The sequence below is a fragment of the Eublepharis macularius genome, chromosome 4 (assembly GCF_028583425.1).
Source record: "Eublepharis macularius isolate TG4126 chromosome 4, MPM_Emac_v1.0, whole genome shotgun sequence".
NCBI lineage: Eukaryota > Metazoa > Chordata > Lepidosauria > Squamata > Eublepharidae > Eublepharis > Eublepharis macularius.
Window position 1 is genome coordinate 121222290 of NC_072793.1, and position 23605 is coordinate 121245894.

General features: G+C 55.4%; 1 protein-coding gene across 1 annotated transcript in view; it reads right to left on the reverse strand.

The window, feature by feature from the left end:
• Positions 1–23605, reverse strand: part of EEFSEC (eukaryotic elongation factor, selenocysteine-tRNA specific) — a 295418-nt gene that overhangs the window by 84039 nt on the left and 187774 nt on the right. The window contains exon 6 of the mRNA XM_054978534.1: positions 22494–22650. Coding sequence (XP_054834509.1) covers positions 22494–22650 — 157 coding nt within the window. The remainder of the gene's footprint in view (positions 1–22493; positions 22651–23605) is intronic.

Sequence of the window (23605 nt, forward strand, 5' to 3'; positions counted from 1 at the left end):
AGCTAGGTCTGACCAACCTAACTTCAGTTGAGTGGGAATGAAGTTAGCTTAGGATGCATAACTGCCTTCAGTAAGCTTTATTTCATTTGAAGGACCCTTGCCTGGGACTCTCCATCTTTTCTCTGCTAGATACAAAGCCCACAGGCCCAGAAGCCGGCCCTAGGGTCACTTTAAAGTCTGCCCAGCTGAAAGTACAAAATTATATATAGGTTTGCTGCCTTAGAAGCAATGACTTTTTTACATTATGCTTAATCACATTATATTCTTAATATCATCTACTTTAACTATGCTTATTTCAATTTCCCTCCCCATAGGAAACTGATTGCTTTTCGCAGCTTAATTGTTTTTTGATGTTTTTGTGAGACCCCTAGTATTTTCTAAGACACAATTACATGAAGATTGGAAACAGAGCAAAAATCACGTACTGAAGAACAAGGAACCAAACACAGTCCTTGACAGCTGAAAACCCTACTCTGAGGCCTGAACTGACACTTCTAACATATTTCTACACTTCTCTTTTCAACCATACGGGCAAGAATCTTGCTTCTGCTATTCAAATGAAAGCTGAGAACCTTGACATGCCATATTCTGCACTGGCACTAACAGCATAAACATAGCACTATCATTTTTTATTTAACAACTAACTGCCTTCTGTCCGGGGTCTGAGCCCCAGCCCCCAGACTTGACAAGAGGGAACAGCAGGGGACAAAAGGGTGGCAGCAACCCCACCCCCCAAGCCGGCAACCAGGGCCAGAACCTACCTACTCCAGGGGGAAGGGGTAAAAGGCCAGAACCTCAGAGGGGTGGAGGGGGCAAGGAGAGACCAGCCAGTCCCACCTTCCAGGGGGAAGAAAGGGGGCTAAGCAGGCCAGAGGGAAAGGGCCACAGCAGGGGGAATGTGGGACCAGCAGCAGCAGCAGCAGCAGCAACCCAAGCAGAGCCCTTACCTGGCAGGGAGAGGAAGCAGCCTCTACAGCCCAGAGCCACACCATGGCTAGAAGACAGCAGCCTGGCTCAGGAGTTGCTAGAAGCCAAGCCTCTCCAGGGGGGGCTGCCACAGGCATTCTGGGGGAGGAGTTGGGTAGCCCCGCCCAGCATTGCTGAGCTGGCAGCGCAGAAGCTGGCTAAGGCAGCACCTCATGAGCAAGGCCAGGCAAGCCCAATAGCACGGAGGCTGGCTGGGGCAGCTCCTCGTGAGCAAGGCCAGGCAAGCTCAATAGCACAGAGGCTGGCTGGGGCAGCTCCTCGTGAGCAAGGCCAAGGAGCCCTCAGCTGGGGATGGCTTGCACTCAACCCCACCCTACCAGCAAAGCAAAGGAGCCCAGGAGGGATTAGTGGTTGGAGGGAAACACCTGGAGGGACGCACAGCTGGGCCCGGTCAGGAGAAGGAACAAGCCTAGAAGGAGGGCGGGGCAGAGAGAGGAAACCCTATAAAGGGTGGCTGGGAAGAGCTCTGGGGTGGTGGGTGTGAGTGAGGAGTGATGATGTGGAGTGAGAGCAGTAGAATGCAAGGGTGGAGGCTTGGAGGAGAGTTCTGGAAGGAGGAGATGAAGGAGGACGCAGAGGGTAAGCAGGCCAGGTTGAGCAGGCCAGCGAGTGGACTGAGAGGGAGTCTGGGTGAGGTATACCGCCCCTCCTTCCACAGAGCAGGGTCCTGCAGAGTCCCTGGCCCCCCTGTGACGTCAGGAGCAGACCGCCCAGTGCCACGCCCAGCGGCAGCCGCGGCAAGCCCTGACAAGTTGGTGGCCCGTACGGGGAAAGTCGTTCCGACGCAGGCGCCAGTCGAAGGGATGTATCCCGACGCCGCAGCCCCAGCAGACCTCAGACTGTGGCTGGAGGAACGCTTGGACAGGATACGGGGGAAGCTGGAGGCGGCCTTCCAAACAGCTCAGGCAGAGCTAATGCAAGCCGTAGAGCAGCGGATGCAAGCCTGCGCCCCCACAGCCTCCTCGCCCGTGGTATGTGCGTTGGCTTGGGAAATTAACCCGCCAGCTGGCAAGAGGGTACAGAGTCTGTGCGCCACCGTGAGGATAGGCCGGCAGAGCCTGCAGGCCCTGTTGGACTCAGGGAGTGCAGTCTCGGCGATCCACACCCAACTCGTCCCAGCTGCCACCCCAGTGCACCGCTGGATCCCGGTGACGGATGTGATGGGCCGCACCCTGCCGTATCCTGCGGTCTGGGTGATGGTGGAATACCTGGGGGCGATCCGTCGCATAGAGGTCGTCAAGGTAGCCCACTTACCCCACCCAATGCTGCTGGGAAGAGATGCCCCGGAGTTCTACAGGCTGCTCAGAGAGGCAGCAGGGGGGTTGGCAGGCCCACGAGTCGCCCCAGTTCTACAAGTGGAGGAGGCCGCCGACCCAGACGAGGGTCCCTCTGTCAGACCAGGGGCAGAACCACGGGCTGAAGACCCAGCTGGACCCCCGGCAGACCGCCCATTCCGCGATGCCCAAGGGGCAGATGAGTCCTTGCAGCACTTACGAGAGACAGCAGCTCGGGAGGAGGAGCAGGTGCGGGATGAGCGGAGGGCCCAACGGCTCCCTCGCATCGAGAAGCAAGGAGGGGTTTGGGTTCGCATAGCTCGCGCCCCAAATGGCCAGGGGGAGGTCCGCCAGCTATTGGTGCCAGCAGCCTACCGGGCCGAAGTCCTCCGCACGGCCCATGAGCATGCATGGGCCGGGCATCTGGGGCACCACAAGACCCTGAGGAAGATCCTCGAGCGTTTCTTCTGGCCCTCAGTGAACGCAGACGTGAAGGCACACTGCCGCTCCTGCCCCACCTGCCAGAGGGTGGCAGCGAGACGCCCGCCAAAGGCCCCTCTTTCCCCGCTGCCAGTGATGGGGGTGCCCTTCCAGCGGATAGCGATGGACTTCATCGGCCCACTGCCGCGCACACCCCGGGGATACCGTTTTGCCCTGGTGATCGTGGACTATGCCACACGTTTCCCAGAGGTCATTCCTTTAAAAACTATGCAGACCCCGGGGGTGGTCCGGGCGCTGTCCAAGCTGTTCGCGATGGTGGGGCTGCCCAGCGAAATCTTGACGGACCGGGGAGGGCCCTTCCGAGCAAAGGCCATGCGTCAGCTCTGTCAGAACTTGGGGATCCGGCAGGTGTTCACCTCTGCCTACCACCCCCAAACAGATGGATTGGCAGAGCGCCTGAATCAGACGGTTAAGGAGGCCCTGAAAAAGATGACGCATGACAAACCTCACCAGTGGGACCTGTATATCGATCCCCTGATGTTTGCCCTCCGAGAGACCCCCCAGGCCTCCACTGGCTTTAGCCCATTTGAACTACTGTATGGGCGGAAGCCACGGGGAATGCTCTCCCGCCTGGTGGAGCAATGGGGTCCCCAAGCCAGCCCCCCAGCTCCCCCAGTCCAGGAGTATGTGAGCCAACTCCGCGAGCGGGTGCAGCAGTTTCAAGCGGAAGCAGGCCGACAGCTGGCCCACGCCCAGACACAACAGAAGGCTGCGTACGACCGGGGTACACGACAGAGAACCTTCCAGCTAGGGGAGAAGGTCCTCGTCCACCGCACAGTTTTCCCCAGGGAGGAGGGGGACCCCTGGCGAGGCCCCTATGTGGTGACAAAAGTATTAGGGCCCACAACCTATGAGGTCCAGTGTGGGCCTCGTCGACGTCAGAGGAAGACGCTCCACGTGAACCTGCTGAAGAGGTGGTATGAGCGGGACAGCCAGGAGTGCCGGCTGGCTGAGGACCCCCTGGAGCTTCCTGACAGTGAGCTGCCATGGACTGCCGAGGCCCCAGAGTTCGAGGAACCACAGGTGGACCCTCAGCTCGACCCTGCCCAAAAGGCCCAGCTGCAGGACCTGTGGAAGCGAGTGCCCGGGGTCTTTTCAAGACGCCCCGGGGTTACAAAATTAGTGCACCATGCCATCCCAACCCAGCCGGGGCAGTCTGCCCGGTCGACCTGGCGCCCCATTCCCCGGAAGCAGTGGGAGGCAGTGAACCAGGAGACGGAGGAGATGCTGCGCATGGGGGTCATTGAACCCTCCCAGAGTGAGTGGCGCAGCCCTATAGTGTTGGTGCCGAAGCCGGATGGGACGACCCGCTTCTGCATCGACTACCGGGAACTGAACAAAGTGGCCAAGTTCGATGCCTACCCCATGCCCAGGGCGGACGTCCTGGTCGGGCAGCTGGGGCCAGCCCGGTACCTGTCGGCCCTCGACCTGACGAAGGGGTATTGGCAGGTACCAGTGCGCCCTGAGGATAGGGAGAAAACCGCCTTTGCCACCCCCCGGGGCCTCTTCCAGTTCCGCCGCATGCCCTTCGGCCTCCACGGGGCGGCAGCTACCTTCCAGCGGTTGGTGGACCAAGTCCTGGGGGACTGTCGGGACTTCGCGATGGCCTATATCGATGACATCGTCATCTTCAGCCCTGACTGGCCCACCCACCTACGGCACCTGGAAAGGGTCCTCAAGGCACTACAGAAAGCGGGTCTGAAGGCCAATCCCAAGAAAAGCCACTTGGGGTTCCAGGAACTCAGGTACCTGGGCTTTGTGATAGGGGGAGGGCAGGTCCGGCCACCACCTGAAAAGGTGGCCTCCATCGCAGACGTGCCCCAACCACAAACCAAGCGGCAGCTCAGGCGGTTTCTGGGGCTCATGGGGTATTATGGGCGCTTCATCCCACATTTTGCGGCCCGCTCAGCCCCCCTGACTGACTGTCTGAAGAAGGGCAGCCCCAATCGTCTCAGCTGGACCCCGGAACAGGTGGCTGCCTTCACTGACCTGCGCACCGCCCTGTCCGACACAACAAAGCTGTGGAACCCGGACTTTGAGCGGCCTTTCATATTGGCAACCGATGCGTCGGCCTCAGGCCTTGGGGCAGTCCTAATGCAGGAGCAAGAAGGAATAAAGGTACCCATCCTGTTCATAAGCCGCAAGCTCCAGCCCGCGGAGCAGAAGTATGCCACCGTAGAACGGGAAGCCCTCGCCATCAAATGGGCCATAGGAGCACTACGGTATTACCTAGCCAACAACCCGTTCACGCTAATGACGGATCACGCGCCACTCCAGTGGATGCACAGGATGAAGGAGCACAACCCCCGCATCCTGCGGTGGTACCTTTCCCTTCTGCCATTCCAATTCTCCGTAGTGTACCGCCGGGGGGCCAACCACCTTGATGCGGATTTCATGTCCCGCCTCTTCGAGCCGGGCCCCTCCGAGCCAACGTCCAGGCTAAGAGGGGGTGTGTGTCCGGGGTCTGAGCCCCAGCCCCCAGACTTGACAAGAGGGAACAGCAGGGGACAAAAGGGTGGCAGCAACCCCACCCCCCAAGCCGGCAACCAGGGCCAGAACCTACCTACTCCAGGGGGAAGGGGTAAAAGGCCAGAACCTCAGAGGGGTGGAGGGGGCAAGGAGAGACCAGCCAGTCCCACCTTCCAGGGGGAAGAAAGGGGGCTAAGCAGGCCAGAGGGAAAGGGCCACAGCAGGGGGAATGTGGGACCAGCAGCAGCAGCAGCAGCAGCAACCCAAGCAGAGCCCTTACCTGGCAGGGAGAGGAAGCAGCCTCTACAGCCCAGAGCCACACCATGGCTAGAAGACAGCAGCCTGGCTCAGGAGTTGCTAGAAGCCAAGCCTCTCCAGGGGGGGCTGCCACAGGCATTCTGGGGGAGGAGTTGGGTAGCCCCGCCCAGCATTGCTGAGCTGGCAGCGCAGAAGCTGGCTAAGGCAGCACCTCATGAGCAAGGCCAGGCAAGCCCAATAGCACGGAGGCTGGCTGGGGCAGCTCCTCGTGAGCAAGGCCAGGCAAGCTCAATAGCACAGAGGCTGGCTGGGGCAGCTCCTCGTGAGCAAGGCCAAGGAGCCCTCAGCTGGGGATGGCTTGCACTCAACCCCACCCTACCAGCAAAGCAAAGGAGCCCAGGAGGGATTAGTGGTTGGAGGGAAACACCTGGAGGGACGCACAGCTGGGCCCGGTCAGGAGAAGGAACAAGCCTAGAAGGAGGGCGGGGCAGAGAGAGGAAACCCTATAAAGGGTGGCTGGGAAGAGCTCTGGGGTGGTGGGTGTGAGTGAGGAGTGATGATGTGGAGTGAGAGCAGTAGAATGCAAGGGTGGAGGCTTGGAGGAGAGTTCTGGAAGGAGGAGATGAAGGAGGACGCAGAGGGTAAGCAGGCCAGGTTGAGCAGGCCAGCGAGTGGACTGAGAGGGAGTCTGGGTGAGGTATACCGCCCCTCCTTCCACAGAGCAGGGTCCTGCAGAGTCCCTGGCCCCCCTGTGACGTCAGGAGCAGACCGCCCAGTGCCACGCCCAGCGGCAGCCGCGGCAAGCCCTGACACCTTCAATAATAAAGCCATCTTCAGAATACCGCAGGTTACCTCTCTGTGCAATCTATTGACATACTGCAACAGCTGGATTCAAGCATTTTTTTAACTACTGTGTCTCAGAATGAAGTCATCTCAACAATTTAAACTTCTCTGGTGTGGGAGAAGTTTGCATGCTTGTATGCGTGATCTTCAAGAAATTAATGAAACTATTTCCAAAGAAGGCTGTATAAGCAAGCCTTTATAAAATGAACTTTTTATGAGAAAGAACAAGTATAACAGTATGCATGAGGGGAGGAACACAGAAGTGGAATTTGACCAACTAAACTTAATAAAAAATCTTTTAAAAAAACAAAACCACAAACAGGATACAGACATATTAAAAAAGCAACACTGACCTAACTATGGAATGTGAACTATATTTGACTTAAACCATGTCACATCCACTACTCTTCCCCACACTGAAATGTTGGTAGCTCTTAAAGAAACAAAAGGACACAGAGCAATTTTCTAATCATGCTTTTATTTTCCACAAAGCATGCTGTTTTGATTGTACAAGACTGTCTTGTTCAGGCCACTGTTCCTGCACTATGGGTGGCAAAGCCTGAAGGCTAGACGGGGTGTGCTTGCTACAGAATGTTGCAATGACTTATAAAACACTAACATGATCCATGCCACAAAGGTTCAAAGAGTAGAAAAATAGAAACAGACAATGCTCCACCTGTTGCTTTGATTTGCAGTGCAGCACTGGACAAAGCCAGGTCAATAAGTGTAAGTAGCTGGGAGATGAAATTGAGACTTCAGCAATTTTTCATAACTAAGACAGCAACATTCCCCAGATGCAAAATTTGACTGCATGTGTACCCAATCTCAACTCATTGTTTGGTGGCAAACATCTATTTAGCATAAGGATATACCCTTCCCTATGTAAGACAAGCTTTCAGACTTTTACATCAAGACTCCGACTACAACATGAATCTAACCTTTTGGTTATATAGTACTCACTATTGCCAAGAGTGTAGTAAACCATTTATTAGTTTTCACTGTATACCAATTTTTAGCATACTCTCCTGAAGGTTTTTTTTGCACAGTTTAGCACTGTTTAGACTAACAGAACTTAAACTTTTTAGTGCAAGTGGTGTGAGTAAAAATGTAAAATTCTAATACTAATACATATTCTTTACTAATGAAGACACAGCATATACACTGTGGCTCGATGTTTTTTCAAGAAATTATAAAAGCTAAACACTAAACTAATCTCAGAACATGTGTGAACAAAATTCAAATGATTGTTTAGCAACGCTGTAGTAGCTGTGCTAATCTTCAGCAATCAAATTTTATACATTGCAAGAAGATATCAATGATTCTGGTTGCAAAATGTTTGCTTTCCCTTCCTGCTTACTTTTCATTTCTCTAAGAAGCATTTCTTATTTTATATACTTTAGATGAAAATTTTGTCTACATGACTTTTAAAAATATTTTAGCTAAAAGGTAAGTGTGTATTCGGAATGAAAACATATATATTGGTTTGAATCCACTACATTTCCATGAGTAGAAATATTTCAGCCCATGCAGTGTAATTTTCTCATTTCCTTCCTCCTGCTGCATCCTAAAATGCTGCTCTTGGGGGATACCTATCCCCCAAAAGCAGCATTTTGCAAGACATTTTTGGCTGTAGCAGTATGATGAAGGCAAGAAAGTCACAGTCCACTGACAACAATCCTTCTGCCCATATGGAATCACTGTGCTGGATCCAAACCATTCATAGCATTTCTCCCAGGAATCTTACACTTTTACTTGCACAAAAAATACATGTATATCTCTTCCAATGTCACTGGCATATGCCAATGATAAACTACAGCTTTTCCTTTTAAAGTACATGAGAATGTGATAGGATCCCCTCTGCTAACTTGCATGTATTTTAAAGGGAGCTGTGATGAATGATACGAGCTTGTGCACCTTATATAATAAAATACACAAGCACAATGTATTTCATATTTAGGTACAGATACCTATGTACAAAATATCACATAACAGGTGGTCTTCAGACTCATGAAACCATCTAAATTAACTCTTTCAAATGCCCTTTTTAGAGATCTCTACAGCAACTCACCATTGAAAATGGAAGAAGTTGTCTAAAGTTGCTATAATCACTCCAAGTAGCAAGACGGGCAGCCCAATCCTAAGAAGGGCACGGAAAGTGAACAGGAACCGAACTAAGGCTTGCGAGGGCGCATCTAGCCCGTACGCCCGCGTAAGTGGCCTTCCGCCCGCGCTGGGACGCGGCGCTGGCCCGCCGGCGGGCCAGCACCGGTGCAAGCCACAGGGGCCCGGGCGGCGGCGCAGAAGTGGCGTAGAGCCCTACGCCGACGCAGGGGGGGCGGGGAGCAAGGCGGGGTCGGAGTTAGTCCGCTCCCTAAGCTCCTCCAGAAGCGGGAACGCCCACAGCGGCGCAAAAAAGCTACGCCACGGAAAAAGAAGGCGTAGCCCATAGGCGTCCATGGAACGGCGAAAAATCAGCCCCCTCTCTGAGCGCCCCGCCCCGCCCCTATGGCCCGAAGGAGCATAGGATGAGAACTATCCCGGGGACCAATCAGCGTGCGCGCCCGGCGTGGACGAGCCCCCCTCTCTGCACCCAATCACCTGCGACCGCGCCCTACAAAACATCCGGCCAGCGCCGCCCAAACCCCCAGGTAAGTGAGCACTCGGCCGGAGGCTCTGCCCGTCTGCTGAGTGGCATTGCCCCTTTGAAAACCGAAACGGGCTGAGGGCATTCACATTGGCAGGCGCAGAATGCACTCGGGGGACTTTGCGAAAAACTGGGGGAACTTCGCATAAAGGGGAAGAGGTGCAAATGTCTGCCTAACTCTCTTTCTACCGTGATAGAAAGAATGACTCCACAGCTAACTGATGCATGCTAGTTGCTTCTAACTAAGCACAAACAAACTAACCCTTCCGTGGCAGAAGGGAATGACACTTTGCAAATTAACCGCATGCTCTCCCGTTTCCTTGCAGGTGCCCTGACTCTGGCGCTCCCACCTGGTGATGACCGACGGAGCGCTGACAGGTAAGGAGGAGGTGGGGGGGCATTCCGCAGATTAGTGCAAACCGCCCATTCACCTGAACCCACCCGCTCACTTGCCGCTTTGGGTGAGGCCCAGCAGGGGTGGGGGGCAACCATGGCCGCCCCTGGCTGCCTCAGAGGCAGGCGCCTCGAAAACCACATGTGGCCAGGTGTTTGTTGTGACCAGCTCATTCCCTCCCATAAAGGTAAAGGCTTCCCAAGGCTGAGTGCATCCTTGCCAGACTGTCAGGCATCAGCTGCTGCCCTCGACCATGTGCAACCCCCCCCCCGGATGGCGGAGTGTGGGGCTTGCCTTGCCAGTGGAACGAGGCAAAGCCCACACGTGTCTTTTTCCCCCACAGGCACGTCCAGGGCATGGCTGCTCCCCCGCGCCCCGCCCTCCCCAAACATCTCTGACGGACGGTTGGCTGCAGCCCAGGAAGCACCGTCGCGCCGCGGCCTGCATCCCAGCCCCGCCCCTCCGAGCGGGAAGGAGGGCTGTGTGGAATGCTCCGGCTCCCTCGCCAGCCTAAACGCAAGCCCGCTCTTTCCAGTGCAATAAAACGAGATGTACAACAACTGTTTTCTGTGTCTGCGAGTCTGACTTCGTCCTCCGCCCCTCCCCCAACACTCCCGTCACATCTCCCCACCTGCACATTGCCACAAATGTATCCGACACACCCCGTCTTGCCTCCCCGCCCCCTCCCTCCCTCCTCCTCCCCCCCTCCTCCTCTGTATTTGACCAGTGTCTGTACCACCCATCTGCCGAAGAGAACTTGATTCTCAGAAGCCTATGCCACAATAAAATTGGATAGTTTTAAAGGTGCTACGGGACCCTTTTTGAATTCGCTACCACAGGCTAACACGGCTAACCCCCCTGCATCTATGGCCAGGTAGAGGGTTGGGGCGGGGCATGTGAGCGGGGAGGGGGATCAATCCCCGGTGGGGAGAGTAGCTGGCACCCGATAAGCAAGGGAGAGGGTGGTGCGAGCTGCCGCTGCAAGGGGGCGGGAGATGGCAGGGGAAACGGTCCACTCGCGGGAACCCTAGCCCCCACCAATGGAGAATCCAGGGTGGTGGCAGGCGGATGCCATATCCCGGGCAGGAGGTCTCGCGCGCCTGGGGAGGGTCGCCCCCATCGCAGCCGCAGCCCCAGCAACACAGTCCCATGAGCGGCCGCCTCCCAGAGTGGGTCCAGCCCCTCGGGCGTCTGCAGCAGCCCCATTGGTCATTCCAACACCTTCCACCCCAGGGCGTCCTGCCTCGCATCCAATCCCGTGGAGCAGTTGCCAGCCTCCCACGCCAACAGGCCATGGTTGTTGGGAGGGGTGGGGTGTGTCCGAGGCTGCGCGTGGCTCCGCCCTGGCTCGGCGCCGTCTCCTGCGTTCAGCAATTGTGGCCACTCGCGTTGCCCTGCCGGGGGGGGGAACCACTCCGAGGCTGCCAACCCCGCCAATCCTGCAGGGAAGGCCGCTGGCCCCGCCCACAGGGGCAGTGGAAGAGCGCATCAGCTGCGCAAAGTGGCTAAAATGCGGGAGCCCGAGGCCTCCCGGCTGGCTGTCACAGCGTGCCCCTTCCCCGGCCGGGCCATGCAGGCTGGGTGGCCACCCCAGGCCCGGGAGGGCCCCCCGATGGCAGGTTGCGTGACTGCCCCAGCTCAGGGCGGCATGCCAGGCAGGGCAGGTGCATTAGGGCAATATGGAAGACATGCCAGAGCGGCCCCTGGCCAGTCCTTGTGCATCCTAAGCCCCCCCCCTTGGAAGGGATGCGCTGTCACCGCGGGCCTGGTCATGCGCTCATGGTGCCAGGGCAGGATATGGCTGGCAGTTCACCAAAGTATCGCAGGCAGACACGGGTCCATGTGTAGATGAGCTTTATTCCCAGTCCCACGGCGCAACGTACAGCCAGGCCCAAGGGTTCACGTCCCGCAAGGATGCACTTGAGCAGCACAGCATCCCCGCAAGGGAAGAGGGCCCTGGGGTCATAGGAAGCCAACCACCACGGCCCCCTCCCCTCCAACCCACAGGTCTGAGACGGGGGGGGGCCTGTGCTGAACCTATCCATGAACTATGCAGCTGCCAGACAGAAGATAGGGAATTGTTACATCTCAGACCCTCCAAGGTCATGCCGGCGGGCGGTGTAGTTCGGTGGGCAGCACAGAAACACTATACCCACAGCAGTCCCGGCTGCATGGAGGGCGACGGGTGGCGGGAGCAGTGGGCGGCCAGGCTCGGGGCCCAGCTCATTGCCAAGGCAGCCGGGAATGACCTCCTGGCAGATGAGGGTGCGATGACTGCGCGGCCAGTTTACCTGGAGGAGCTCTTCCCTGGCCGTGCGGAGGAGGCCCACCTCATACGAGCGTGGCTAGACACGGCGCTGTGCGAGGTGGAGCATGACCTCCTGGAAGAGGAGGTGGCTGCGGGCCCCGCGCGCAGTAAGTCAGGGTCCTCGGCGCCATCCAGGGAGCCTCCTCCGCTGCCACAGAGGGCAGGCCGTAAGGGCCCGGAGGCGTCCCAGCCACTTCCGTCGAGGCGCAGGTTGCAGGTGCTTGCAGCAGATGCCGGGCTGCCACCAACAGGTGCCCCCCCTCCCTCTCTCCCCCCTCTGCAGGGACCATCAATGACAGGTGGATGGCTGCCATGGACCGGGTTCACGGGGCATTCCAGCAGGCGCGGGCAGCGGCACCATGTGAGTCTCGCCAACAGGAGGGGCACGGGCATGTGGGGTGGGGCGGCCTGCGGCCGCGACAACAACCCCAGAGCCCACAGGGGCCCTGACGCTCCCATCCCCCACCTCTTGCCCCCACAGCGGCGCCCGCCCGGAGCCCCTCGCCAGATGAGGAGGAACTTGGGAGGGGCTTCACCGCCTGGTCTCCACCCCGCTACCCGCCACCCGCTGAAGACCCAGAGGGTGACCCAGTGGAGGGGCCTGGCAGGAAGCGGCCGAAGCTGGAGCCCGTCCCCGCAGACGGCCGGGCAGCTGCCGATATGCCATCCCAGGCACAGGCATCTTGGACCCCAGCCGGGCCCCTGCTCTGTAACGGGGATGCCGTGGCGGGGCCGCTGGCCTCCCCCTGCTCCGACGCGCTACCTAGCCCTCACCCTCCTGGCTGCTGAGGCCGGGGTTCTGGGTTGGCAAGCTGCTCTCTGGGCGCCTGATGCGGCCCTGGAATCGATTGGGAATAAAGCCATGTTCGTTAACCGCTTTTCCCGTGCAGCCCGTCCATGGGGGGCGGTGGCTGCTGGCCGGGGCGGCTTTCCCATGCTCTCTACATGCAGGGGTTGAGGGAGCGGGGACTCGGAGGGGCCGCCTGGGACACCATAGGGGCGTAAAGGGCGAGTGTTTGGCCGGCCGAGCCCCCCATGGCCAGGCATGGCCCTCAGCGCGCAGCATGCCACAGGTGCTCCGCGACCCTGTCTCGCACAGCTCGGTCATGCTCCTGGGGCTCTGCAGGGGCGTCAGGAGAAAGGCGACCGGCGGGCGGCAGCCAGGGGTCCTCGCCTGGGCCCTCTGTGGCTGGCAAGGGGAGCTGCTGGCGCACGGCAATATTGTGCAGCATGACACAGGCAGCCACGAGCTTGGCGACGGTGAACGGCTGCATGGCCAGGCGGCCGCCCGTGTGATGGAGGCATCTGAAGCGCATTTTCAGCTGACCGAAAGCACGTTCGATCACCATCCTCGTGCGCCGGTCGGCCTGGTTGTAGTTGGCTCTGTCGGCGGGCTCATCCGCAGGGTATGGCGTCAGGAGGTAAGGCAGCAATGGATAGCCACGGTCACCTGCAAGGGGAGGCGGAGTTAGGATCTCCCTTCCCATCCCCGTCCCCTCACAGCTCCCCCACCAACTCCTGACCTAGGAGCCAGCCTCTCCCCTCAGGCCATGATGACAGGAGCCTGTTCAGGCCGGAGGTGGTGAAGATCTGTGCGTCGTGGACGCTTCCCGGGAACTTGGCAACGAGGTCCGTGAAGATCCCCTGGTGGTCACAGGCTGCCTGGACGTTGATACTGTAGAACCGGTGCCGATTCCTGTAGACCTGCGGCTCCTCTCTGGGAGCGCATATGGCCACATGCGTGCAGTCGACTGCTCCAATCACATTGGGGAAGCCTGCAAAGGAGGAGAAGCCAGCCCGGATGGGTGCCAACTCTGCCTCCGAGGTGGGAAAGTGGATGTGCTCGCGGATCCGACCAACTAGGGCGTCCAGGAAGGCATGCAGGCAGCGGCTGGCGGATGACTGGGAGACCTCCAAGGCCTCAGCCATGACTCCCTGGAAGGAGCCGGTCGCAAGGTAGCGGAGGGACAGCAGGACCCTCTGGAGGACGGGGATGCCCCGGGGAGCCGCAGCTTGCCCCTGAAGGGCGGGCGCGAGCTCCTCGCACAGAGCCTGTATGGCTGCCCTGTCCAGGCGGAAGCGGTCCAGGCAAGTCATGTCGCCCAGGAGCAGGGATGGCACCCTGGCCTGGAACCGGCGGCGGCGTCTGAGGCGGCGCCGCCTGAGGGCCGCTCGGACAAACACGGCTGGCAGGAGGTGGCTGGTCCGGATGGCTGGGAGCTGCGGCGGCAGTGGCGGGCACCAGGCGGGGATGATCAAGGTCCTGCCTGGAAGGAACGCAGGTTGAGTTCCAGCACCCTGAACACCCCCCCCACGCACAGCAGCAGGCCTACCGGTCTCAGCGGCCCGTTGCAAGTGGTGCTCAGGAGCAGGTCCTCTGTCCGCTGCATGGGCCGTCCCAGCCACCCTTCCCGGTCCTGCACCCCCTGTGCCCTCCTCCATCTTGCCGAGGGGATGGGTGAGCACATGACTAGGTGGCTGGTTCCCACCACTTATCTCGGGGACCGGACATTCCAGCGGGCACTACCCCCATGTCTGCTGAGAGCACTAGTGGCGGCGGAAGCCAGCGCCAGGCAAACTGGACAGAGGCCGAGAGAGTGCTGCTTTTGGGGCTCGTGGTGGAGAATGCGGAGGTCGCCCTGAGCACGCACAGGGGCGCCTCGTCCCGGTCTCGACGACGGGCATTCTGGCAGATGGCAGCTGACAGGGTCTCGGCTGTGGGCAACGCGCCCCGCACTGCTCACTCGGCAATGAAGCGCTGGAATGATTCTTTCGGGCCCGCGCGCAAACGAGTGCGCCTCCTCATGTCTCAGGGGGTTCCTTATGAGCGGGCCCTTGACGAGGGGCTCCCAGGCCCAGAGGCGGTCATGCGAGCGGTCATCCCGGAGGCGGTGGTGGGCGGCCTGGGCGTTGAGGTCCTGCCCGGTTAGTATTTGTGGATTCAGGGAGGCGAGGGGGGGGACGTATGGATCGTGGCACATGTGTGACAGGGCCTCTCCCGTGAGTAGGCACGGCCCCTGAGGGTCCAGACCCAAGCCAGGCGGAGGCAGAGGCAGCGGAGTCTGTGCCCCCCCTGGCAGAGAGCGGGGCCCAGGAACCGGCAGCCCTTCCACCGCCACAGCAAGCCCCTGCTGCCAGCGACGAGGAGCCTCAACCGGGCCCGTCGGGGGGCATGGATCCGGAGCACGGTATGTATCTGTGGCCCTGCTGCTGGTGGGGCCAGGGACCGGCTCGGCCGCCGGCCTCGGCCACACATCCAAGGCCACTCATGGCGCCGACCGGTCTCAAGACGAGGGGCTGCGGCCGCAGTTGGAATGGGTGTGCTTGGCCCGGCTCGGTGGCCTGTGGCAGCCCATGTTGGGCCGCTGCTCTTCCCTCCCTGGGGCCTCTTCCCACCCATGTCTCGCTCCAGCAGGGACCATGCGCCTGGAGATAGGCGGGGAGGTGATTGCCCAGCTGCGCGAGCTGCCACCCTCCCGGAGGACCTCTGCTGCCGGAGCGGCTCTCCTGCAGTCGCTCGGCTTCCCTGTGTCGGTGGAGGGTGAAGGTGGCCCTGGGACTCCGCCGGTTCAGGACACCTCATCGACAGAGCCGCTCGAGGAGCTGTCCCAGCCTGCAGCACCATCCCCTCCAGCCCCCCCGCCCCCGGGTGCCATGGGCCGTGTGCAGGAAGGACCTGGCTCCGCCTCTGAGGGGGAGGGGCCCATGGAGGGGATCCTTCCAGGCGCACGGGCTCGCGGCCCCCGCCCTGCCCAGCGGCTTCCCCCGACACTAGCCGCAATGTGGGCGGCGATCGAGAGGGAGCGGCTAGAGGTGCACGCTGCATGGGAGGAGGCGAACAACCGCGGCCGGGAGTTCATGGCTGCGGTACTGGAAGTGGGGGAAGGGGTCCGTGCCTCTCAAGTCCGTGCCGAAGCCCTGCTCGGGCGGCTCGTCGCCATCCTCGACCCTCCGGCCCCACCCGCTGCAGCAGCTCCACCCGCCCCAGAGGCACCCCTCCCTCGGGCCCAGTTGCGTGCGAGAGGCCGGGCCCGTGGACGGCCAAGGGGGTCCGGCCGCCGGCCTCGCCGGTGACCGCCGCTGCCGCCTTGGGGGTGGGGTGGGGTGTTTTGCTGCACAGACGGCTCTCCTACACGCCTCCCCTTCCTCACGTCTGCTGGGGGAGGTGGGATGATATAATAATAAAGGCTGATTTCTGTGCAATGGGTGTCTGTGTTCTTTGCCTTGGGATGGGGACGAGGGGGCAGGCCCGCTGTGTCTGCCTCTTGGTGGCGGCCTCAGGCCAGCCCTCCCCTTCGGCGCCACTTGGGGGCTGTCCCCTGCTGCCAGAGACTGGCTGCTGCCCTGGATTCCTCATGGCAGGGCGCCTGCCAGTCCCATGCCAACCTCTCTGGATGCGGCCGCCACGGACTTGGTGCTACATTGGGCAAACGGGGGAAAGGCTTCTCAGACTACGCCCACCCCTCTCCTTCCCGACTGCGAGCCCCGCCCGACACACGAGCCGAGGCAGTCTGCCGGCATGGGCGCGGTTTGCCTGCTGCTCTGGGGCCTGGCCGGGATCGCGTGCTGCCCATAGGCTGCGCCTTTCCTGGCCCCTCCCCCTGACGCTTGTCAGGAACAGCGCCCTTTGGCTGCGCCTGGCGGCGGCCGTGCATCAGACCCGCCCACAACACTTTCTGGTTCTCCAAAATTGCATCTCTGCGCCGCTGCGGGCGCCGCTGCGGCCACACTTTGCTGGCACAGGATCCGGCCCGGCGGCGCCGCCACACCACCAGTGCAGCCGCGTCGGCGTTGGGGCCGGCCATAGGATTGCGCTGTAAGAGTCTTGGAACTGACAGAAACACAAGAGTTTGTTTATTTACTTCAAAACAGAAGTTGCAACTTAATTTCTGAATCTGGAAACAACCTATTTTGTTTAGCTAACTTGCATTACTTAACAATCACTAATTCTTCTTCAATTCATTTTTGGCTTCTGTTTGAAGCAGTCAAAGCAAAAACCCTTAATCTAAGATGCTCATTTCACTAAGCAGATGATATCATGGCAAACCTATTACTGAAAAATATCCTGTATTAATTTTAGGGGTGTGCAAGCCAAAAATTTTCGGCTATAGCCGAAAGTAGAAAGCCGAAAGAAGATTCTCTATCGTTAAAGCCGAAAGCCGAAACAAGAATCTCTTTCGGCTTTCGGCTTTCGGGATTCTTTCGGCATTATTTCGGCATTCTTTCGGCTTTTTTCTATGGGAAAATGCCTCCGTCTTCCAGGACGCCTGGAGGAGGCATTTTCCCACCGAATAAGCCCAAAATTGGTGGGGACCTTCCCCTAACCCTTCTCTAACAACCACCCAAGTTTCAGACAGATTGGACTTTGGGGGGCCATGTTATGACCCCCCAAAGCAGGTCCCCCCATCCTCCCATAAGAAAGCGAAGGAGCAGCATATTGTTAGCATGCTGCTGCTGATCTTTCTTCATTATTTCCTATGGGGAAAAAATGAAGAGGCAGGCTTCCTTTGCCAGGGGTGGCATTTTGCATGCAAAATGCCCCCCAGCCCTCAGGGGCCCTTCTCCCACCCCTCCTCCCACCCCCCACCAAGGCTCAGCCTGCTCCCACTTGGGGGGGCCATTTCATGGCCTCCCCAAGTAGGTGCTCTAATCTCTACCACTGACAGCTGGGGGAGGCTTGTGTTGCCAGGGGTGGCATTTTGCATGCAAAATGCCCCCCAACCCTCTGGGGCCCTTCTCCCACCCCTCCTCCCACCCCCCACCAAGGCTCAGCCTGCTCCCACTTGGGGGGGGCATTTCATGGCCTCCCCAAGTAGGTGCTCTGCTCTCATCTCTACCACTGACAGCTGGGGGAGGCTTGTGTTGCCAGGGGTGGCATTTTGCATGCAAAATGCCCCCCAGCCCTCTGGGGCCCTTCTCCCACCCTTCCTCCCACCCCCCACCAAGGCTCAGACTGCTCCCACTTGGGGGGGCCATTTCATGGCATCCCCAAGTAGGTCCTCTCAGCCCCTAAAGTCCACCCCTTACAGCCCCACACAAACCCAATTCCCCCCCCAGCTGCCACACACAGACCCAAATCCCCACATTAGCCCCTCACAGACCCAAATCCACCCCCACCTGCCCCACACCCATAACCCCAGGAACAGGCTGGCAAAGGCCAGCCCTCTCCCTTTGTTCCCTATGCTGGGAACTTCTAAACTCTCTTTCCCTGGGCAATTCTGCACAGCCCAGGGGTGCCACAATGGTGGGCACACTTCTGAGTGCCAGCTGGTCCCTGTGAAAGAGCACCTGAACCACAGACACCCTCCCTCAAATTCCCCCACCACCTACAGAGATGGCTGGCCAGCCAGCCCCATTGTTCCCTATGATGGGAACCAACTGCACAACAAAGAATAAAACAAGAACAACACAAAATAAAGTTTTAAAAAAATTATATTCTCCCTTCCAAAGTACAAGTAGGCAAAGCATTATGACACATTACACCAGCAGTCCCCCACACAGAAAAATTAAAACAAAACTCACTTAACATCAGAGAATCACAAAGCATGATTCCTGTCAAAAACACTTTATTTCTTGAACAGCTTTAGGTTACACAGCAGGGGGGAACACCAAAGGGCATGGCAGCACTATCTTACACAAAAATAACACAACTCACTTCACATTAAAGAATCACCCCAAAAAATTGCTGTCAAAAGCACTTTATTTCTGTAACTGCTTTAGGTTACACAGTAGGAAGGCACCACAGAGCAGAAAAGCAGTGTACTACACAAAAATAACACAACTCACTTTACATCAGAGAATCACACAAACACAATTGCTGTCAAAAACGGTGAAGTGGGTTGTATTATTTTTTGTAGTACATTGCTATCATGCCCTGTTGTGCCCTCCTACTGTGTAACCTAAAGCTGTTCAAGAAATAAAGTGTTTTTGCCAGGAATTGTGTTTTTGTGATTCTCTGATGTTAAGTGAGTTGTGTTATTTTTGTGTAAGATAGTGCTGCCATGCCCTTTGGTGTTCCCCCCTGCTGTGTAACCTAAAGCTGTTCAAGAAATAAAGTGTTTTTAACAGGAATTGTGCTTTGTGATTCTCTGATGTTAAGTGAGTTGTGTTATTTTTGTGTAAGATAGTGCTGCCATGCCCTTTGGTGTTCCCCCCTGCTGTGTAACCTAAAGCTGTTCAAGAAATAAAGTGTTTTTGACAGGAATCGTGTTTTGTGATTCTCTGATGTTAAGTGAGTTTTGTTTTAATTTTTCTGTGTGGGGGACTGCTGGTGTAATGTGTCATAATGCTTTGCCTACTTGTACTTTGGAAGGGAGAAAATAATTTTTTTAAAACTTTATTTTGTGTTGTTCTTGTTTTATTCTTTGTTGTGCAGTTGGTTCCCATCATAGGGAACAATGGGGCTGGCTGGCCAGCCATCTCTGTAGGTGGTGGGGGAATTTGAGGGAGGGTGTCTGTGGTTCAGGTGCTCTTTCACAGGGACCAGCTGGCACTCAGAAGTGTGCCCACCATTGTGGCACCCCTGGGCTGTGCAGAATTGCCCAGGGAAAGAGAGTTTAGAAGTTCCCAGCATAGGGAACAAAGGGAGAGGGCTGGCCTTTGCCAGCCTGTTCCTGGGGTTATGGGTGTGGGGCAGGTGGGGGTGGATTTGGGTCTGTGAGGGGCTAATGTGGGGATTTGGGTCTGTGTGTGGCAGCTGGGGGGGAATTGGGTTTGTGTGGGGCTGTAAGGGGTGGACTTTAGGGGCTGAGAGGACCTACTTGGGGATGCCATGAAATGGCCCCCCCAAGTGGGAGCAGTCTGAGCCTTGGTGGGGGGTGGGAGGAAGGGTGGGAGAAGGGCCCCAGAGGGCTGGGGGGCATTTTGCATGCAAAATGCCACCCCTGGCAACACAAGCCTCCCCCAGCTGTCAGTGGTAGAGATGAGAGCAGAGCACCTACTTGGGGAGGCCATGAAATGCCCCCCCCAAGTGGGAGCAGGCTGAGCCTTGGTGGGGGGTGGGAGGAGGGGTGGGAGAAGGGCCCCAGAGGGTTGGGGGGCATTTTGCATGCAAAATGCCACCCCTGGCAACACAAGCTTCCCCCAGCTGTCAGTGGTAGAGATTAGAGCACCTACTTGGGGAGGCCATGAAATGGCCCCCCCAAGTGGGAGCAGGCTGAGCCTTGGTGGGGGGTGGGAGGAGGGGTGGGAGAAGGGCCCCTGAGGGCTGGGGGGCATTTTGCATGCAAAATGCCACCCCTGGCAAAGGAAGCCTGCCTCTTCATTTTTTCCCCATAGGAAATAATGAAGAAAGATCAGCAGCAGCATGCTAACAATATGCTGCTCCTTCGCTTTCTTATGGGAGGATGGGGGGACCTGCTTTGGGGGGCCATAACATGGCCCCCCAAAGTCCAATCTGTCTGAAACTTGGGTGGTTGTTAGAGAAGGGTTAGAGGAAGGTCCCCACCAATTTTGGGCTTATTCGGTGGGAAAATGCCTCCTCCAGGCGTCCTGGAAGACGGAGGCATTTTCCCATAGAAAAGCCGAAAGAAAGCCGAAAGAATCCCGAAACGTTTCGGCTTTTTTCTTTCGGCTACCCGAAACGTTTCGGCATTCCCCGAAACGTTTCGGCATTCCCCGAAAGAAGCCGAAACACTTTTGTTTCGGCATTCTTTCGGCATTCTGAATGCCGAAACGCACATCCCTAATTAATTTTCATTAATATATTGATAATTTAACATTACTATTCCTCATATCCCAATATAATTTCCCTCACAAACCTGGTAAATACTGGGGAAACATGTGGAACATATCAAAGCTCTGCTCAAAGCTAAAATAGGTCATAAAGGCTGATTAAAGTAACCAGATTTAGCTGAAGAACTCTTCTTTCTGGATAGCCTGAAGAGGGCTGAGTAAGGTTATTTTAAAAAATCAGTCTTATATTTTAATTAAAACTTCAACATGGGGGAACCTAAAACAACTATACCTAATTGGGCATGATCTAAATATGCAAAAGAAATTGAAAGCAATACATACAGATATGGCCGGTTTCCCTAAGGAAACCTGAATATGGTTCTCAGACATGCTGGAGGCTAGACAGCTGTCCACAAGTTGGTATTAAAAGTCCCTCATGGGACTCAGAGTTCCGAATAAGTGGAGCCTTACTGGGTTGAGAAGAATGTAGAAAACTGTGTCTACCCAGAACTAAATAGAGTCTACATGTTATGTTTTAGTTTGAATTTACATGCTGTGTGTGACCCTACAATATTTATTCTGCGTATTACAGAATTGATCAACACTATTGAGCAAACTTGCAGACTGTAACAAAGTTTCTCAGAACAATATTTCTGACACTAGAAATACAGAAGTGGTCACTAGGCAAAATTTTATTTATTTAGTCCATTCATTCATTCATCTCACTTCCTCACATAAGACTCAAGGAAACACAATTGTTCTGACAACAGTTAATGCTTCTGTGAAGCCAATCTAGAAGGCTCCTTGTCTGGATTAACAAGTAGCACTGAACTACCTTGACTAAATTTTCTGTGGTAAAGACGAGTTGAAGCTTCTGATTCCTATTTACATCATAAATCACAATTTGTGTTGACCATTTGCTTATAGAAGGCAGACCTGGTATTGCAAGACTACAGGTAATAACTTATCTTTTATAAAGTGCTACATGTTGCCAATAAATAATAATAAAGTAAGACTAAATCAAATACTCACCTGTGAACATTTTTTTTAGCATGAAAATAGGGTTGGTGACAAAACACCTCCCAAATCGCCAAAGCATATTTTTCCCCAAGTGTTTCCAACTCAATCAGCAGTAAGATTTGGCTATTTAATTATGTCACAAAAGCAATGCACAGAGAGAGCAACATCTGCTACGCTATGAACACTGTTATTTTCCACATTGATGAAAAAACTACAGGACTATAAGACATTAACAAAAAGGAGTCTTCAGTTCAGCTCTGATCACAGTCTCTCAATACATATTATTTATGTACCACAGGTATATCTGAATTAGACATGGGCATGAACCACAAAAAAATCAAACCATGTGGTACGTGGGTTTCCATGAACCAGGAACCACGAACTCTCACGAACTGGGGCAAGTTCCTGAATCAGTTCGTGGTTCGTGGGGTTTAAATGCCCCTTTCCAGCTGCTTAGCAGCAGGGAAAGAGGCATTTAATTGTTTAAAGGACCCTTTCCTGCTGCTTGCAAGCGACAGGTCCCTTTAAACTATCAGCTGGCAGTTCCCTTTAAACTATCAGCCACGGCGGCCATTTGAGGGGTGAGAAGGCCATTTTTGGCCTTGTCTGCTGCCCTGCGGGCCCGAGCAGCAACAAAGGAGGCCGAAAACAGCCTTCCCGCCCCTCAAATGGCTGCTGTGGCAGCCATTTGAGGGGCGGGAAGGCCATTTTCGGTTTCCTCCACCACTCTGCGGGCCCGCGCAATGGTGGAGGCGGCCTAAAATGGCCTTCCCACCCCTAGCAGGAGGAGGGGGAGGAGGCCATGGAGAAGACAAGGTAAGTGTGGGGCTGGGGCTGGGGGGTTGGGGTTTGTGGGATTTGGGCGTTTAAAGGGACCTGCCATTTGCAAGTGGCAGGAAAAGTTTAAATGGCCATTTCCCTGAGGAAATGGCCATTTAAACTGCCTTTTAACACCAGTAGACCAGTTCGTGGAAGTTCATGGAAACGAGCTTCCACGAACCACTGGTTTGTATTCAGGTTCATGCCCATCTCTAATCTGAATACATAATATAATACAATTAGTAGGATTTTTTAAGGACAAGATAGTTCTGAATTTATGCAAGCAGCAAAATAACAACTCACCTGAAATGTGGATTTTAAATTTCCCACTCTGCCCAAAGCCACCTTCTATTACTCCTTCCTCTCCCGTAGACAGCTTGACCTTCAGACCCACAAAAAGTTGTATATTGGTCTCTTTTTTAAACAATGAACGACCAATCACACTGTAATCATCACAGAGCTGGAAAAAAGAAAGTATACAAGTCAGTTACAGTATTTTTCTTTTTGAAAAATTCTAGTGGCTTAGATCCTATGGACAAGTTTCATGTGCACTAAAGCAACTGCTGCCAATGACTGTGTTTCCTCTTCTGCTAGCACTTCAATTTGTACAGGATCAATGGTTTTCAAGGAGCCCTTGCAAAAACAGAAGTGCCAGAGGAAGGGGAAGAGTGCTTCATGTCAGAGGTTGTCTAAAGCACACATAACTTGTCCAGAGGATCCAAACCACTGTGTCTGTGGTAATGGTGCCTACAATAGCAATTAATGCATCTGCTGTGATTGAATGGGGTTGGTCTACTAACATTTGAATATCATCACCTGTTATGATATATAAGCCAGCTGTATCTCATTGTGTATGCTTATGATAAAAAGTTAAAATTAGTTCTATAGAGCAATCTGTCTTTTAAGTAATGGGATATGGCCTTTTTGGATGTGGCACCATGTTGTTTGCCTCGTTACTTCATTATCAGTGTTTTGGAGGCAGGCACAGAATTTACATTTCATAAAGTGTTTGCCTGATTGGTTTGCAGTGGTCTACTCTGTTGCACTTGGTTTTGGTTTTGTTGTTTTTCTCTGTTTTTATTTATGGATTTTTCTGCTATTGATTATTTAAGATGATAATTTTAACATTTATGAATGATTTCCTTATTTGTAAGTATTTGAATTTTGTTTGCCAGTTCGAACATATTTGTTGTTTGGGAAGGTAGAGTTAAATAATTTTTAACAACACAATAAATATAAAATAACAGTCATTCAAACCAATCACAGAAAAAGTGCCCATTTTTTTTATTCCAGGTTCTATGAGGGAAGAGGAATGTGTCAGTTTGGCTGGGATTAAAACCCAGATGACAAAAGAAGTTTTGTATTACAAGCTGGGAAGAAGTCTCAAGTAGTAAAGAAAGGAAAGACATGCTAGA